At 40.3% G+C, this 18,685-nt stretch overlaps 1 protein-coding gene across 4 annotated transcripts in view; it reads right to left on the bottom strand.

Annotated features, from left to right (window-relative positions):
- Positions 1-18,685, bottom strand: part of sh3pxd2aa (SH3 and PX domains 2Aa) — a 167,093-nt gene that overhangs the window by 18,744 nt on the left and 129,664 nt on the right. For all 4 annotated transcript variants that reach the window (XM_032527006.1, XM_032527012.1, XM_032527019.1 and 1 more), the window contains one exon: positions 4,971-5,084. In XM_032527006.1, coding sequence (XP_032382897.1) covers positions 4,971-5,084 — 114 coding nt within the window. The remainder of the gene's footprint in view (positions 1-4,970; positions 5,085-18,685) is intronic.

The raw sequence follows: 18,685 nt of genomic DNA, 5'->3' as shown, positions 1-18,685 counted from the left end.
TAATTCAGGCCTGTGTGTAATAACAACAGAGGGTAAATTGTAATTTCCCCTTGTGGGATTAATACAGTATACTCCATACTTCTTAAAGTAAAAATAAAAAGACAAATGAAAGAATTAATTTGAGGGACTAATTGTCCTTATTCATTTAGGACGGATACCTAACCACCACGTGGTAAACTGCACCACTATTTATACAGTAATAGTCATTGCATATTTATGATGTTGATGTTGATTTATTCTATTTTTAGGGAGCTTATTTGAACCTCTGACTGGCTGGACGGACACCACGAACCTTGAGCTACTAGTTATTCAGCAAAATGTTTATAATGTATGTTTTGCTTTTGTTAGAGAGCACTTAAGTCAAACAACCTTTAACTCTCTTTACGTACTCCGCCCCACCTCGCCATGAGACAGGCATAAACGTGAAACAACAACAAAAATCACTACGCCTTGTAGCTGACACAGTTAGTCAGGAACCATATTTTGCTCCGCAAGCACACATATCATCAAAGTCAGCTACTGTCGCAGGCCTCCTGGCCCAGTTTTAGGTTTCCCTCTGACAGGAAGGTGAGCTACAGTAGCACAATCATTAAAATACAGCTTGCTCCTTAGAAGCCAGACAAAGTGTCAAGGCAAAAACTTGTTTGTTTTGCAGCCCCTCCCCCCGTAAAACAATAATTTGCTCAGACTATGAAATGTTTAAAAGGGGTATAAAAACGTGTTGATCCATAGACTGTATAAGTGAAGCCAAAACATCTGGATCGATCCCTGGTGGCTGGCGGCAGTATAGGGCATGAACCCAGATCCCTCCATGTAAGAGGACAGGCATGGGCCAAACAAAATATCAAAGTACACGTCAAATACATATATCCCAAATATGGTTTCTGTCTTTCTAGGTAGTTGTGATCATGTTGATGTTTGATTAAGTGTTTTTTGATGTCATGAAAACATGAACATGAACATGAACATGAACTGTCATGATTGACCGCTGTGATTGACAGGCGATTGGTCGGGCGGGTCTATGGGCGGGACTTTGATACCAGCAGCACCCCTGCCTGATAACTATTGCACGGACTCTGGTTCCAAAATTACAAGATGGCAGCGCCCGTATCTGGAATTTTTGGCTTCACTTTTGTACAGTGGGAGCGTAATTGGTTACAGTCAATTGGGTAAAATGCATTTTCCCAGAGTCCAAAGTGGCATCTTTAAATAATTTGTTTTGTCCAAACAATAGTCCAAACTACAAAGGTGTTTAATTTACAATAATATATAACAGAAGAATGCTACAGTCATTACTGCACTTGTTGTGGTTATTTGGGATGACAATGGTTGGACACAAATCCATGAATGAGGAATTCCCTTTGGAGCACCTGGTTAAGCACAATGTTGTGTATGTATGTATTTACACTGTTGACTTTTCTCTTATCAAGTCATGTCTGTTCATAATTAAGTCCAAAAAACTTATATCCTTAAAACGATCAATAACAAAAGGAAAACAAAGCCCAGATCGTACTGATCTATACAGTTTCTAGCTGCAGTGTGCTGAACTCTTGAGCTCGTCAATCATTATTAGTTTAAAGTCTGTATCAAATAAAGCCTCAGCCATAACACAATGAGTCATTTTCCTATTTAAGCAGATGATCCGAGCAAACACATTAATGAGGGGAAGGATAGATGCAAACATCACTTATCTTCTATATATCTGTCTTTCTCTCTAATGTGGTTATCTAATTCCTTCTCCATCTTCTGTCCTCTCTTCACCCTCTTGTCTCTCCATCTTTCCTTTTGCTCGACATCTGCCCTCTCTCCCTTTGTGTCTCTGCTACTCATTTCCTCTCCCTTTTGACTCTTGTCTGCCTTCCATCCATCCCACTGAGCATCACCCGACTCCTGTTGACCTCCTAATTGAAATATCAGCTAAGGGAAGGCACAAAGGGAAATGTTATTTCGAGGTAATTTCAGCGGGGGCCGGGCTGCGCCTGTCGGTTCCTCTCCAGCGAGCTGAGCTGTGAGTGGAATTAGGTTACAGACCACGCAGAGATAATGAGATGTAAGGGACGACAGGAAGCGGGAAAGGGGGAGATCAGAAATAAGAAGTGACGATGTGTGCAAACACAAAGACACCAAGCCTAATGGGAAAATGGGGGTTGGGGATGGGGGGTTGGAGGGGAAAGAAAGTTTGTGTACTTGTGTGTAGTTGTGAGCTGAAGCACTTCCTGCATACATCCACTTGAGTGCATTGGTTAGCAGAGAGAAGATAGTTGAAAAACCAAATGCAATGATAGTGTGTAACACAACGGCTACATCCAACCCACAAGCTTAAAGGATAAATTCTGGTTCATTACAGCTTGGGTCTTGGGTCACTAATAAACCGAATGTACTTACCAATTACATTGCTGTGATGTGGGACAACTTACTGTAGATGGGCATACACAGTTTTCCTGTGCATCAAAGGGATTATTATTTGGGGAGCACTTTCTTTCCACCTCTAAATAAAGTGATTTAAATAATCTATCTTAAAACTGACTGCTCGACTCGTGTTGCCCTGTTGGACAGTAATGTTTCCAGATCTCAGCAATAAACAAAGTACTCACCAATTTAGCAAGTCACTCCTCAAATGAACAGTTAAAAAAGGAATCTAAATCGATTCAGCAGGACCGTCCAGTACCCACCTTTTTTTATGCATTACCCAGAATGCCCAGAAGTCAACTCGACCCCTGACAGATTCTGGTGTGTCAGTAGCAGCTAAAGTAGCCGATAGCCTCAATTAGGGATTAGCAGCGGCTACGGGGGTCTGGGAGGATCACACTCCATACCCGAGATTTCTTTTCCATTTTTAAACTTTGTAGTCTTCAGACCTAACTGACGCTCGATCACTTGAGGACATTTATCAGATTTAACGCAGCTTCCTCTGAAAACACTAAAGGCTTTATACAACTTTTTTCACATTCGCAGCACTCCCAACACCTGTAATCAGATGATGTGTGCAATTGGCAGTAAAAACAGCTTGAATATGTCTTGGAGACACCCATACCCATTATGGCAGGTGGAAATAACTTGTGTCATTAAGGGAGAAAGCAGCCCAGACCCAGTTTCAGAAGGCTTTGTAGCCTTGGGCTGCTTAGATAATCTTGTCTACTGTTGTAAAAGCCCCAGAGATTGCAGCTGTGATAAACAAATAGCCTTTTAACCATGTAAATAGTTCAAATACACAGGCTATAGGCTACATGCACTGTGATGCTAGTACAGTATGCACCTGTGGACTTCATCTATAAGAAGATATGGTCTCATTTGACTGCCAACTGGCTCTGAAGTGCCAACATCGTTCAGGTTTGTAGGGCCTTCATGAAGGAGCGCCTGCTGCTGCGAGACGTAAACGATTAGGCGGGCTACCATTGTTGTTATATGTTATACTGTATGTTGTCATGTGACTGCTTACATAAACACCACTTATTATTATTATACAGTATTTCAGGTGAAAACAGGAGACAAAAATGACCTGGGAACAAATTTGCATTGCAAGTTTTGTCTTACTTTTTTTTTTTTTTTCAGCATTCAGTTTCTATGCTCCTCATATCTGGAATAAACTCCCAGAAACATGCAGATCCGCTGCTACTCTCAGTTCTTTTAAATCAAGGATGAAGACCTTTCTTTTTGATGCTGCCTTTCTTTAAATGACTGTTAATTTCTTTAATGTTTAATTTCTTGTGCTGCACTGTAACTTTTAGTCTTGTGTTTAATGTGTCTTAATGTTCTTACTTTTAACAGTTTATTCACATGTTTTATCTGTTTTAATTTTTTTAACTGTTTTTTAACTGATTTTATGTGAAGCACTTTGAATTGCCCTGTTGCTGAAATGTGCTATACAAATAAAGCTGCCTTGCCTTACTCAGTGTGTGTGTTTCACCCTTTAACAAAAAAGGGCCTTTACTTGAAATAGTGTTAGCATAACTGACAAAATGAAATGCAGTTATTTAATCCCAATTTAAAATGATGTAGCACACCAAATTAAATCTGACTACGTTTGGAATAAATAAATGATAAACCCATTGAAACACTAAAAAGGCAACCAACATTCCATGTCTCTGAAGCTGTTATTTTACCTCCAGGATGCAGGATTGCAAGAGATTCCACTGACACAGGCACTGACAACATATATTAAGTGGGTTTGTGTGAGTGTGTGCGAGTGGGGAAAGAATCCATGAAATGAATAAGAACAGCAAATAACAGGGACTGTGGCAGCTGTAAAGGAGCTGTCATCATTCTAGCAGAGGGTGTTTTCTTATTTTAATGTGTCTTGCAGAATGTGCACAGTGAAGCATGGAGGCTGGCATGTTTTAATGAGAGACAGAAAAGGCCTGTTAGATTATCCAGTGGCGCTATACAGCATAATAATCTATCCCACCATTCCTATTTCATTACCACACACGGATAAACAAAGTAATGTATGCGTGTATTGCATGTATTTTTTAAGCAAGCTTGTGAGCATACCTGTGTGTTTCCACTTTATTTAGCTCTATTGGATTCCCTTGGTCTAAAAGCAGAAATGGGCTTATGATGACACAGTGATGAAATGCTCCATCCCAACAATCAGACTAAACATTGGGGAGGAAAGGGTCACAACAAAACGAGGCTACTGCAAGAGTTGCAACCTCCCAGGGGAGATGAAAGGAATTTTCTGTGGTGCCAAAATATTGCAAACCCTTTGGCCGCAGTCTTGTACCATTTCACCATGGAGCTGCAACTGTGGTCTTCAAGGTTCCTAATGTGTGACTGGAAGTGTGTTTGTAAGTGTGTGTATGTGTGTTTAGCTCAGACTTCCATAGACTGAAATGGGAATACAGAAAAAAAAACACTATTGAGAAATCATCTTTTCTACACAGACGATTCTCAAAAAACGAATGGCATTTATGTCTTTCTGTGTTTTATGAATGTAATAATGTTGTATTTGTGCGTGTGTTTAAGCTAACCTTCTCCAGTCCTGGAAGTGCCCAGATCCAAATCGTCTCTGGTTACATTCTGGGAGTCAAGGTATGTGGCCGGCACCCATCCCTGCTCCTCTGCTGTGCTGACAAACCACCAACCTAGAGAGGGAGACAGATAGAGTAAAGAGGGATGGAAAGAGAGAGAGATGAACATATTAGTATTGCTATAAACAATCAAGGCCTGAAGCATGACAGCGAGGATCATTCCAACGTTGTGATTTACACCAAACAATGAATATCTTCATCTCTACAATGACTGTGGATGAGCCAGCATTTGACCTAGCCAGTGTATGGCTGGTAAAACTCAGGGCTTCTGGGACTCCAGCCCCAAATTTCGTCTTAAAAGCCCTGGAAAATAAATTGATATCAGGAATCTATGCACTAGCTTGGTGGGAAAATGGCTAAATAACGCTCCAAACATAGGCGCTCCAATTTTTGGCGAGGGAAAAAAGCACGGGCATTTTCAAAGTGGTCTCTTTAAAAAATATAAATGGAAATGGGACACATGAGTCTCAACTCAACAGACACGCCCACTTTTATGTAAGTGACATGTAGTTGTAATGTGTTATTTCTGCCTATTCTAAAATGGTGAACTTGAATATGTCTCTTGAATTTGCATTAATTGCTTCTGAGAGGAAAGCTGAGACTCCTAAATAGGAAAAAAGATCTTCCGAGGGGAGCCCTTGAACCCCTCTAGGTTTGGACCGAACCCCGAATGTTTACAACATCTGGCTCCGCCCCTGGTAAAAAAAAAGTAGGCTCCACATTGTGCCGCTCTGCTGTGTGAAACTGTTATCCCTATACCTGCAGATATAATTAAAATACAAAGACCAAACTTGGTTTTAGTTCTCAACTCTCTTATTTTTGTTTCGCTCTCAAAAACACTCTGCTGCAACAGAAACTTCCACAACAAACTGTACATCTAACATGTTGGTCCTGTCTGTATCAGCGGGCAGAGAGATCTGAGGCGGACTCACGAGTCCCGATCGCTGCACGTTTCACCTACTTGGAAAGCTCTCATCATTACTAAACCAGAGACAAGACAGATCCTGGAGAGAGAAAAGTGTTGGAGCTTGAAGTGAATTACAGATCAACGACACAGGTTTAAAAAGCACTTTTCATTATTACTCATTAAAGCCATGCTAATAGTACTGTGAGGGTGTACTGAGCCACAACGGTGTATATTTTTCGTGAACGGCTAACATCAGCATGGCGACAGGCTCACAATAATAATGTTAAGATGTTAATGTTTGGCGGGCATAATGTTTAACATGTTCACAAGCTTGATAGATGAATGAACTTTGGGCTCACCAAAGTTTTTATATAATTTACCCTGAGGAGAACATGAATATCTGGACTAAATCCCATGTTGGTTAATCCAATTTTAGAGACATTTATCTCATAACCAAAAGTGCCAACCTCGTGGTAGCACACATGCTTATTTGACAGATAAGGGAACATTTTATTTTTCAAAATAAAAAGTGCCGCTCACTGCGCTTACACAAGGAGCAACGGGAAGTACATTTACCACTACGGAAACCAAAAGTTGTGCGTGTTACATTTGGAACCGATGATCGGCTTCAAAACAGATTCTCAATGCCCAATCCTACATGTAAACTAACTGGAGATTATCTGTTAAAAAAAAAAAGAGAGTCTAAAACTCAGGAAAAAAAAGTAGTAAGATAAACACAACATTTATCTGCAATCACTTTGATGATCAGTTGTAAGTGAAATAATGTAACATTCTTAATATATAAAAAACAATCTTAATGCGAAGATTTCATGTTTTTTTATTTATGTGCGTCTGTTTTTTCATCGGATATTATATACCTTTGGCTCTTATCATGTATTTGCTATTTTCTGACCGTTAACAGTTATACAAAATCATAACAGGGTAATAGATAATGGATATATTCAAAGTGATCATTATTAGCAGCTCTAAATGTGTGAAATTGTAGTAGTAATACAAATCAAGCTGCTCACTTACCGTTGTATAGCACCTTTAAACTGAAATATGGGGCAGTATATTATTGTCTGATAACTGCATTACTCAAACTGAATTATACTGCTAATACTAAGGCTTTTTTAAAATTTATATTTAAAGATTATTTCTTTAGTCATTTTTTGGGCCTTTATTTATATTGGACAGTTTAGACTTAAAAGAGGAGAGAAAGGGAAAAGACATGCAGCAAAGGGCCGCAGGTTGGAGTCGAACACGCGGCCGCTGCACATACATTCAAAACTATACTTAAAATGCTCATATTATGCTTTTTGGGCTTTTCACCTTTCCTTTACTGTATTATATATCTTTTTTTTGCACGTTATAGAGTTACAAAGTGAAAAAGCCCAAAGTCCCCCCCAAAGTAGGGTATCGTAGTCCAGCCTTTACTTCCGTGATGAATGTGCATCACTTTGTAACACGTTATAATGCTCACCTAGCTGCTGGCAGCTAGAGCTGCAGTTCCATCCTAAAGATATTCATTCACTGTTATGTACAATAGAAATATGTCTTTTATCAACTTTCCATGGTAAAAAGTAAAATGCTGTGATAAAGGCAGAGTCTGTCAGAGGCTGCCATGCCAGATTCAATGAAATGCAACAGTGAGATGTGATATAATGGTATTTAATTAATTTGAGAGTGGAAACCCTTCAGCTTCATGAGACTCCGTTAAGACATAGAATTAGTCAGTCAGTGTCAGAAAGATATGAAGGATAGTGTGGGGAATGTGTTTGGAATTCCAATTGGTCAGTCTGTCGGCCTGTTGGTTCAGCACTTTGGTCCAGACTGATGTCTGAGACACAATCATGATCCCCAGAGGAAGAATCCTTAGGATTTTGGTGATCCTTTGACTTTTCATCTAGCGCCAGCAGCACATCAATTGTATAATTTCTCAAATGAACCATGTCCACTTCTGCCTGATTACAACATTTGATGTAGACATTCATGATTCCCAGATGTATCCTAATGACTCCCAATGACCCACACCTCGAACAATCGGAATCGAGAATCGATAAGAACCAGAATTGAAACTAAGAATCGGACTTGGAATCAGAATTGTTCAAACTCCCTACTCAGGTAATGTCAATGTATTTAGGAGCGCAGCTAAAACAGTAGCACTACAGAAAGCTGAAGTAGTGCTGACCATGGTTTATGCCAGACTATAACAACAACAACTTTACTAACAGGCATCAACTTATTAGTGGGTTGACATTTAACAGACCACAGTGGAGGAGCCTGCCGCGCCTAGCCCCCTGCATGTGGCTTCATCTCTCTGTGTGTACTGGTATAAACACTGAGGCCTGAGACACCGGGACTTTGACAGCTAATGTGCAGCATAAAATCCCCTTCTTCCAACACACATTCACACAAAAACCATGCTGAAATACTGTCTCCCCTGGATTTCCCCACAGTGGGTCATGTCTTGCAGTCAACACAGGAGTTAATTCAACCTGAGCGCATAAAGAATCACAGGGGGGGGTTCTGCACAGTAGCAGCAGTGTAAAGCCTCCAGCCTGAGCTTCCTCACAGTCACACTAGCTGTCTGTGGACGCTCTGTACCCGCCTGTTGACTGGTGCGGAGACGTTACAGTGCACTTTGGCTTCAGGAGAGATCCACGCTGTTCATTTTTGGAACTGTCCGAATCAATTTAGGACCCTGTTTGGCCTTGATTGGTGGATGTAGTGGCTTCATATGAAACTGTATTTGACATCACGGCCGTTATATTATGCTAACTAAATCCTAACCGTAGCTCCTGGTTTAAGAAGCCCAGTGTTATAATGAATAGCGTTTGCGTAGAGCTGTCAGGACTTTCCTAATGGGGGGTGTTAGAGTACTGTTAGAGTAGTAGCCTGAGAGCAAAAATGTAATTATTTTGAATTTAACTATGATCATATTTTGTATGTGTTCATATGTGAACTGTTCATGCAGCCTTGGGTGCTTCAGTGAAGAGTAGGCATGTAACAATTATTACATTATTGTCTAATTGTCAATTATTTTACATAGTCATGGTTTCTTTGTTAACCGCAATTAATTGCTAACATTAGGTCTTAAGGGGTAAGACTGGTGATTTTGTTTAGATAGGCCAAATTGTAATTATATAAAGGATTTTTGGTCTATTTCTTTTCCCATTGATATTTTCACGTGTGAGTAGTTGGCACTTGACCCTATAGACGTTGACCCCAAAGCAACAAAAGTGACAAGGGGGAGATGCACTTTGAAAAACTGTTTTCTGATAATAAAGAGGCTTGGTTTACTTTATAGGATGTGTATCTGGTTACTACATCATCTGGGTTGCATGACAGTGATAAAAATCAAAGCTGTATCCTGGAATTTATTCAAAACTTTCATTTGAAAAAGTAATAACTACATATTTTAAAATTTGACTGAAAGACAAAATTATATATTGTTGATCGGTATTATTTCTGAGACAATGAATTGAACAGTAACTCTCGGAATTGCTACGGCTCTAGTGTAGAGTTTGTCTTTTGATTCCTGAAGGGTCTGATTTATTTTCTGGCTGCTGCAGTGTGAAAGGTCCGCCCAGCAGTAAGAATAGCTTGCTCCATGTGAAACACATTAGGGATTCATAGGCTGACTCATTGCAACTACTACTGCAGGCTAAAGAAGAACTGGATCCACACGTATGGAGGAGAGCAGTCGCTCTGAGCTGAGACACATGCAGGAGTTCTTCCTCTCCTTAAAAAACAAATAGAGGAGGAAAAACATCTCCTGTGCTGGTAAGAGGATTCAGGTGACTGCCATCAACAGAGGTAGATCTTACCTGTTCTCCAGTAAGATGAAATATATAAGCTAATAGGAGCATTTTTTTTTTTTTTAAAGGATCCTTAAGTGGTGGAAGGTAAACATTCTGATTATTTGGAGGCTGCACCATCATACTCCACTCTGCAAAAATCCAAAATCAGGAATGATGTGATTTCATCCATTCATCACATCTGCAGAACCGCCCACAATGAAGCTATGTAGACATTTGATTGATGCCAGAATGATGAGTGCTGCTAAAGTCCAAATGTAGGTTTAAACTGATTAATTGCTTTGTTCCAGACCTTTGTGTCACTAAATAATAAAACTTGATTCAGTTTTCCAAACTGTACTTATTTGAAGAAATACAGACAGCAAAAGTCTCCTTAGCTGTACTGCTCAAAGCTGACATCAGAATCAAAGATTGTTCCCAAATTGGACCTTCTGTTAGAACCTGGCTACACTGGCCAGCAGGATTTGAGGTTTATTATTAAACTAAACATTAAAGTGTTTTCGGGTGGACACTTCAAATTTGTTATTTCACTTTTAAGAATGTCATGGCATGCAGCACTATTTTAATGAACACACTCATTAGCTACAGAGTTATATGAGAAGATTGATATACTTAATATGCAGCTGGACCCAGCAACCGCTTAGCTTAGAAACAAGATGTAAACAGCCTGGCTCTGTCCACGTATTGTAAAATCAATCCCAGCTCCTCTAAAGCTCCCCAGTTATATCACAATATATTATTTTTCTATTAAACAACGAGATATTAGGTGTTAATTATTCTCGCATTACCACCCTTCCTCCACAGCGTTACGAAGGAGGGTCTGGCTTGCTGGTTTGGTTCATGGGCATTTCTTTAAACCAATCACAATCGTCTTGGGAGTCACCTAAATGAGTAAATCCAGCAAAATTTCCATCGGCAACGAAGCAATCCAGGAAGTGGAACGTCGTGGACATATAGTGTAGCGTAGGTGTATTAATGATGACGTGTAATTATCATTCTTGTCATCTACCTTTTGCAAAAAAGTAAATCTCCCAAAATGTCAAACTATTCCATTAAGTCACTCTCTTCTATACAATCACCGGTTTTCAAGGGAGAAATATGTTGTAGAGAGATGGCATCATCAGGCTGGTAGAAATCTTTTTCACATATGCTACCAAAACTAAACAGTCAAGCAGTCTCTATCTTACTCACACACGCCAAGCTTCAGACTCCATCGTGTGCACACATGGTAGTGCAAGGGATGGCTTTGACAGGGCCCAGTCCCCCTATAAATCCAGCTCTGGAGAATGTGGGCACAGTAAAAGCAGATAAATGAGGAGCAGAAACAGTGCTGGACCCCCTCGGATATACACATACACTCTTCTCTCACAGAGGGTAGAACGGACTGGAGACAAAGGGTAAGAAAAACAAAATAGAGAAGCAGATGTGGGTATAAGAGACTGAAAGAGAAAGACAGAAAAGCTCCCTCACTGTAAAAGCCAGTTGGCAGCATGGCAAACCTGAGAGAAGTGGGCTGACCCTCATGTGTGGGAAGTCTGTAGTCAGATTACAGTTTTCACAGAAAATCTGTCCCGTAGGAGGAGATCTGGGCCAAAGATTGGCAGCCAGATGGAGAAAAATTACTCAGAGTCAATTAAAGTAAAGCATTACTTGGCTCAGCATATCCGTGGAATAATGCATAAACTGACCGGTGAAATTCAGGGAGGGGCGTGGCGGGTGAAATACTGAAAGGCTGTACTGACTATGGACAGTAAGTGTTCATTTTTGTCCCGTAAATGACAATGCCTAATGGCCAGAGCACGCTTCATGATCCAACGAGTATTTGCCTTGAGACCGATACAGAACTCAACAGAGACCGCCCACTTTTTGAACGGCTCTGGTTCCGGAAGTGATTTTCCTCATTCAATATCTCCATTGATGTTTCATTAAATGCTAATATAAAGAGCTGTAAGCCTGGAACCAAGCCAACCAGCTTTGAGATGAATCAATCAGAGACGTCGCTGCTAGCCAGTCAAGTACATGCACATTAATAGCAGATTAGTTTGTAACGTGAAAGGGATAAATCTACTGTTTACCCTGCCAAGTTATTTCTCATTCCATTTTAACTGCTTTGCAGTGTTTTAGTATCAGATAACCCTTCACACTAGTTGATCTACTGCTAAAAGCTCCCTTCCTGGATCGTATTTCATCATCTTACTGTTCGATAAAGCAACACGCCCAAACCAACGCAACCCCGTTGTGGGTTTTTAACAAAATGCTGTTTTCTGTTGGAATCCATCCACCCAGAGAATGGATCCTGATGTTTTTGGTGACATTGGGACTTTTCATGTGACACCAAGATAGTGCCAAAGTTTTAGCTTTTGCACATTCATGCTTCCCAGACAATCCGCCCTTTTCATTTTGGTTTTGCTCTAGCACCACCCTCAGGAGGAAATCACTACTTTGTACACAGTTTATCTCTTGATCTGACAGTCACATTACCCTGAACATTGCTGAGCGCAATATTAACATCCTTAAATACTGCCTTTCAGCCTTAGGACAACATTTACATGGTTGATTCCAGTCCTTGCTTGAAGAAAAACTAAATAGCTCTTATGTTGTTCCTTCTGCATATGATGAAACTACTGTAAAAAGGTCTGGGAGTTCTGGAAAGACTTCAAATGTTAACTTCCAACAAATGGATGAAAATCAAATGTGTTATGATATCCTTGTCTACTATGGAGTTCAGTGTGGCTTCAAATAAAACCAAAGTGCACTCTAAAAGGGGTTAAAGTTGTGATCAAGACCCTACTTAAATGAGAGAAAACATATCACCTTTCCTCTGAGACATGACAAAGTGCATGTACATGTACAGGGCCTGTGTGGAAAAAACACAAATCACGCTGGCTGAAGCCAGTTGATAGGGTGGGTGGGTTCAGCAGCAGTGGCAGCTGTGAAAATGAAGAACAGGACGAATAAAAAAGGTGTTCAGGTAATGAAGTGCATACTGTACAGCCATCTGTACAGCAGAACGCAGGGGTGGACTATTGTTTTAACAGGTTGAAATCATTGTGTGTGTGTGTGTGTGTGTGTGTGTGTGTGTGTGTGTGTGTGTGTGTGTGTGTGTGTGTTTGGTGGTGGTGTGTGTGGGTTGGGGTTTGTGTGTGTGTGTGGGGGCACACACATCACACCGATGAGCAAAGCAATCCAAGAGTCCTATGAGTCCTCTGGACTTGAACTTGAGCTATAAAGCGTGGTATTGGCTGGTTGGATGAGAACATTTCTGTTAGGTATCAGGTCTTTTTTTTTTTTTTTTATTGTCAAGGTGCTTGGTGAAGTAATACCCGGCCTACAACTTTACCTAAAGCAGACACTAAAATAGAACAGATCCAACAACCGTGTTGTTGTTTTTTTCTAAATTGATTTACATGCTTTTGCTAGTTCGTCTGACATAACAGACTGTTCTGCAGGATTTATGAGGCGCCCAACAACTAATGACTAATATTCAGAAAGGTTATGCGGCAAAACCTGCTGTCTCCCACACAAACACACACACACACACACACGCACACACACACACAGTGCACAGAATATGAATATGGACGACGGGAGAGGGGCTGTAATTGGCATTTCTTAAAGCGTTGATCTCTAATTGGAGTCTCTAGCTACACCATGTCTTGCCATGTCTTGGCAGGCTATAATTGGCTGCTTTCTCCTGCGGAGGCAAAATGGAGGTCAGGGTGAATACAGCAGTAACAGCAACTCAGCAGAGCAAGATTATCATTGACCGACACAGGCCTGGTCACCGTGGGACAGGTTCAGAGCAATGGGAGATACATTAGGTGATGCAGGATCTGAAAAGTAAGGTCGAAAAAAAGTCAGGAAGAGAGCAGCAGAGTGAGGGGGAGACAGAGATTAAAAGATGGGTATGGGGAAAGACAAAAAAGGGAGATCCAGCAGATGTTTGGCTAGTAATCGGCACTAATTCCTGATCCAAAAACAACACCGCACACTTTCCTTTCGGTTTCTCATTTAAGGATCATTAAGAGTGTCATCAGAGAGCTCTGACAGTCTCTCAGAAATGAGACATTCAGGGGGAACCCACAAGTCATTCTTGTGTCCTCCTCTCTGCTTCTAATCAGGAACAGATCCTCTGGAGAGCAGCGAGCACTGGAAAGCAGAGCTGCTTTTCATGGGCAACGTATTGAATTGCCGTCTTATCTCTCTGCAGAGTAAGCAGAATGGGAGATTCAAAGAATATGGCTAAAACAGCAGCACAACAATGTTGCTGTCTAAAAGCAGCTGTGAAATCAGCCATAGTCTTATCTTTAAAATGGACTACACCAGCTGCATTATTGGGATTAAACAGCAACAAACGCTTTTCTGACTTAGATATACATCATCATCATAAAAAAAACATTAGACCCATGCAGTGGAAACACTAAAAATGATAAAATTGTTGCGAAGTGACTGAATCCGTAAATAACAGATACCAGATACAATCCTCTGCAATTACAACAGCACACTGTTTTTTTGTTTTGTTTTGTTTTTACAATAAAGTTGCCTTTGCCCATTGGTTTTGCTTCCCTTTAAATAGCACATATCTCATCAGCAAGGTACTTCCAAGCAAAGGGGTGAGGCAGAAGAAATCCCTTCCATTGATACTCCACACAAGGTCTATAAGTAAAGTGCTGGAAGTATTTCTGAAAGTCAAATAATTTGAATCTTTTAAAAAATCAGTACTGTTTGAATGCTGTAAATCACTATTCGAATGTAACATTAGCTAAACTCCCACGTCTTGCCACCGTCCCGCATGTGAAAACAAAATGCTTTAGTCTTGTCACGTCTGATGAACAATGAGTTAGCGGGAGTGAGAAACACAAGGCACTGTGAGGTCTCAAGATCCCGAAGCTAACGCTAAGTACAGAGTAACGTTATTAAGGGGGTGGCAGAACGTATAACAACAACCACATGCTAATAGTGGAATTGACAATGCATAAGCCTGAGTAGTGTAGTAAATATGACAGGTGTTATAAAAATGATAGGCTGCATTTGATCAATACATATTTGAATATCATTTTGAATATTTAAAAAAAATAGCAAATGAAATTTGAATGGTATTATAGAGGAAGATTGACAGCTCTAATAACTAGGGGGAAGAATATGGATTAAGTATCACAGTGAATACACAGCAATGTACATGTCTTGCACTGTTTTGTTGAGTTGATTGATGGCCACCCAAATTAGTAAATGGTAAATGTCAGAAATGTTTAAAAATGCAAACCCTTAGGGCAACCTCTAGCTCACCCAGTAAGAGCGTGCACCCCATGAAGGCTGAGTCCTGAGCAGCGGCCCGGGTTTGAATACGACCTGCGTCTCTTTGCTGCATGTAGTCCCCAATCTCTCCCTCCCCCCCCTTTCCTGTCTAACCACTGTCACTATCCAATAAACGGAAAAAAATGCCCCAAAAAATAATCTTAAAAAAATTTAAATAAATGACAACCCTTAAAGGGTAACTACCATTTTTTTTCTACTAAGGGACTTCTTCCACTAAGTGATCTCTTATGTTTTTCTGACAGATAGGGACAGAAATCTTTGACATCTTTGGTCCAATATAAATCAAGATCGCTGCAGTTGGCAGCGGCGAAACAAGCTAATAAGTAAATGGGGTAATTGATTGTGTTGCATGTATTTACGTTGACAAAAGTGCTCGTTTGGCCATTGACAGGCTCAGGTTAATATTCTAAGTTTCTGACAAAATTATGGGAATGATTTCTAAGGAGGTTGACCTTTCTGCTAAAGAGTAAGATCCTTTTTTTGAAACAAAAACATCCCCAAAATTTTGTTCGCTAAACCTTCCATGTAATTAAACAGTAAAAAGCCGTTTTGGGTTGTCTTTCCACTTTTCCAACCATCACAATTCTAGTTTGGGTAGAAATTAACACGTAGTTTACTGATAAACATGTAAAAAATGTTGGCTCTATACACGCTAAAATTATTGCTTTTTTAAATGGCGTCTGGTGGGTTTAGCGTTAGCAACCCTAGAGCTGTTTCTGGTTAAAAAGAAAGGTCTTGAAGACGTATTAAAAAGTTCTATCTCTGGAGGGATCCTTTACATAATGTTGTCAGACACCTAAAATAATAATCGGAGCGATTTAGTGGCAAAAAGGGCTCTTTTAGTGGACCAAACAGATGCTGAACATTTGCCCCATATGGGGCAACACTGCAGCCTCGTCTGCGACTGCCGGTTACAGCGTTCACGCTTAATACTGGTTCAATTTCAAAGATTGTTGTTCCTATCAGTCACAAAAACATAAGAGATAAGGTTCAGATTGAAAAAAAAATGGTAGTTACCCTTTAACTATATTATGACCAAGTTATCTAGGAGACTCCCATGTTTCCTCCTGTTGAAAAAACCTTAAGGTTATCAACATAACCTTTAAATGTCAACTTACAATGGGGGACATACTTCCACAAACTGAGCACCACACACATTTTTCTACCATATGAGAAGTTTGAATAGACTAAAACACGTTTCTGCTATGAATTGGTGTCACTATTGGAATCAACTTTAAAGGCCCTTCACCATGAAAAAGAAAAAACTTTCGTAAAAACGACCTCTAAAGCATGGAGGGTAGACGATTGGATTTTTTTCTTAAGTTAAAAATAGGGTATATGAGGGGGAACCCAACCCCTTCCCTGCTGTTCCTTCCTAAAAGGTCAATGCTGATTTCAAGGTTCTGGTCTTTATTGACACTGTAAGATGGAAGCATTACATCCCAGTTTGAAGCTCATGTTACCTGGTTGAAGTTTTCATAAAACACAGGGGTCTTGTTACTGAGCCAGACTTGTTACAAGTGAAAGGGGATAGCCAGTGGTGGAGCTTTCAATAACCAGTGTTGACTACACATCACGTTCAGTGGGTTCAAGCTAAACCTCTGTGTGTGCTAGCATGTGATACCAACATCTAACTAAAATCTCCCGTGACACATACACTAACACTAGCGTCATGCTGATTAAAGAAGAAATGCAGAGCATTCAGCAGCCAGTATCTGTACACATCTCAGTTATCTTTAAAACATGTTTTTTTTTCCCTGGTCCCTGGTCAGCTTAAAGTAAACTCCTCTGAGCCTTTGCTATCCCCTCAACTCTAAGCACAAAGTGAATGAAGCAGTTTTGAACTTTTCTACTGTCTAAGGATGAAGCTAGCTAACATGGTTAAGCTAGAAAGGTGTGAGAATGATACTAGGACTCTCCTCTCTGCGCTCAAGACACACCACCCTGATTGATGCTGGCTGGTTTTATAGCCTGGAGGCAATGCTAATGCTCGCCTCCAGCCTCCCATTTGAATTCTGTCCAAAACAGCCTTCTCTGATCCTGAACATCCTTTAAGCTAGCCCTCAGTACACCTTGATTAAATACATAGGCTACATTTGACAGCCTAAGGCAAAGGATACGCCGAGCTAGCTTCTATGCAAAACATTTCAAAGTTCCTTCCAGAGCAGGCTTTCAAAAAGAAATAATGCATCCTTTCCCATTTTGACACTGTTGTCATTTTTATGGTTTTTGAGAGTCCACTGATATATTTCAATAACATGAATTCTGCAGTTTAGAGTTCTTGAGCTTGGTTACCTCTGCCAAGGAGGTAATGTTTATGGTTCCGTTTGTTTGTTGGTTTGTTTTTTTGTCTGTCTGTCAGCAGGATTACGTAAAAACTACTGGCCTGATTTACATGAAACCTGGTGGAAGGGTGTAGCATTGGCCAAGAAGGAACCCATTATATTTTACAAATTACACATACACAAATTATTTTTTACTTTCGTTAGAATTGCGAGATAGGGCATGACCTTGGCAGAGGTCTGAGCTCTCTGAGTGCTCTTTAAGTTTTACAATGGTTCCATAAACCAAAGATTTGTCATTCATTTCTTTAGGCAATATTACTGGATGCATTTAATGTAACTTTGTCATAGTCTGAATTGGCTTGTTGGTGTAGTTCTGAAACAATTAGTTGATTAATGGATTAGTGTTGGCTGTTTTTTGAATATCATAACTGATGATGGGCAATGATCTTCAGGACAATAATAATGACCTTTGCCTCAAACCTTAAAACCAAACTTCTATGTAAGCTTTCAGACTATATTTTCTTAACACATGAGGTAGAGCCTTTAGGGGTAGGTAGTCTAATATATTGGTAATTATAGAAAAACTAAACTCATCAATAGAGAGGGATTTTTTGACATTTTCCAGCCACTACAAATGCTGCAATTATTTCATAGCCTTAAGGTAAGGTTTACTCTAAGCCAATTGGAGCTTGTAGTGCAAATGACCTAATGCAATGTGAGGTTCTGATACTACATTTTAGCTCAAGGCTTTCTTATTATGAAACTAATCTGCACAGGGAACAGACTCAAACTACAACAAGCAAAGCACAAGGTAAACCTTTGAAAATGTGTTATGGGTTGGACTGAGTGCTGCCAGCCTCACCAGATCTCCTGGGCACTGGGAAAGTGCTTATGGTGGTAAAATGTTGCCAAAACCCCTGGCATTGGACTCCCCCAGACAACATTTTACCTACTGGCAAGCAATACCACATAACTGCGAGATGTCTGTTACGTTTACATGTAGGCCATATCAATTTGTTACTGAAGTCCACAAAAACATTCCTGTTTTTTCCTGAAATAAAGGATGAGTCCTATCTGGTAACACAACAGGAGGTCGTACTCTATGTGAGGTGTAGAGTCAGGTCCAGAGAGGGGTAAATCAATCTGTATAATTTATTCAAGTCAACTGTGACAAAATGCCCCTGAAACCTGGCAACAAGGAGGGCCAAGACATTTGGGCAAATGGCTTCTCCGGCTGGTGTTGTGGCTTGGACGGTACACTTACTCAAAGGATCCTGTTTGCAGTTTAGTGTCTAGGTCCTCCTGGCAGATCCATTAGAAGTCGTT

The sequence above is a fragment of the Etheostoma spectabile genome, chromosome 2 (assembly GCF_008692095.1).
Source record: "Etheostoma spectabile isolate EspeVRDwgs_2016 chromosome 2, UIUC_Espe_1.0, whole genome shotgun sequence".
Taxonomy (NCBI): domain Eukaryota; kingdom Metazoa; phylum Chordata; class Actinopteri; order Perciformes; family Percidae; genus Etheostoma; species Etheostoma spectabile.
The sequence above is the reverse complement of the archived record's forward strand: the minus strand, read 5'-3'. Positions and strand labels throughout refer to the sequence as shown.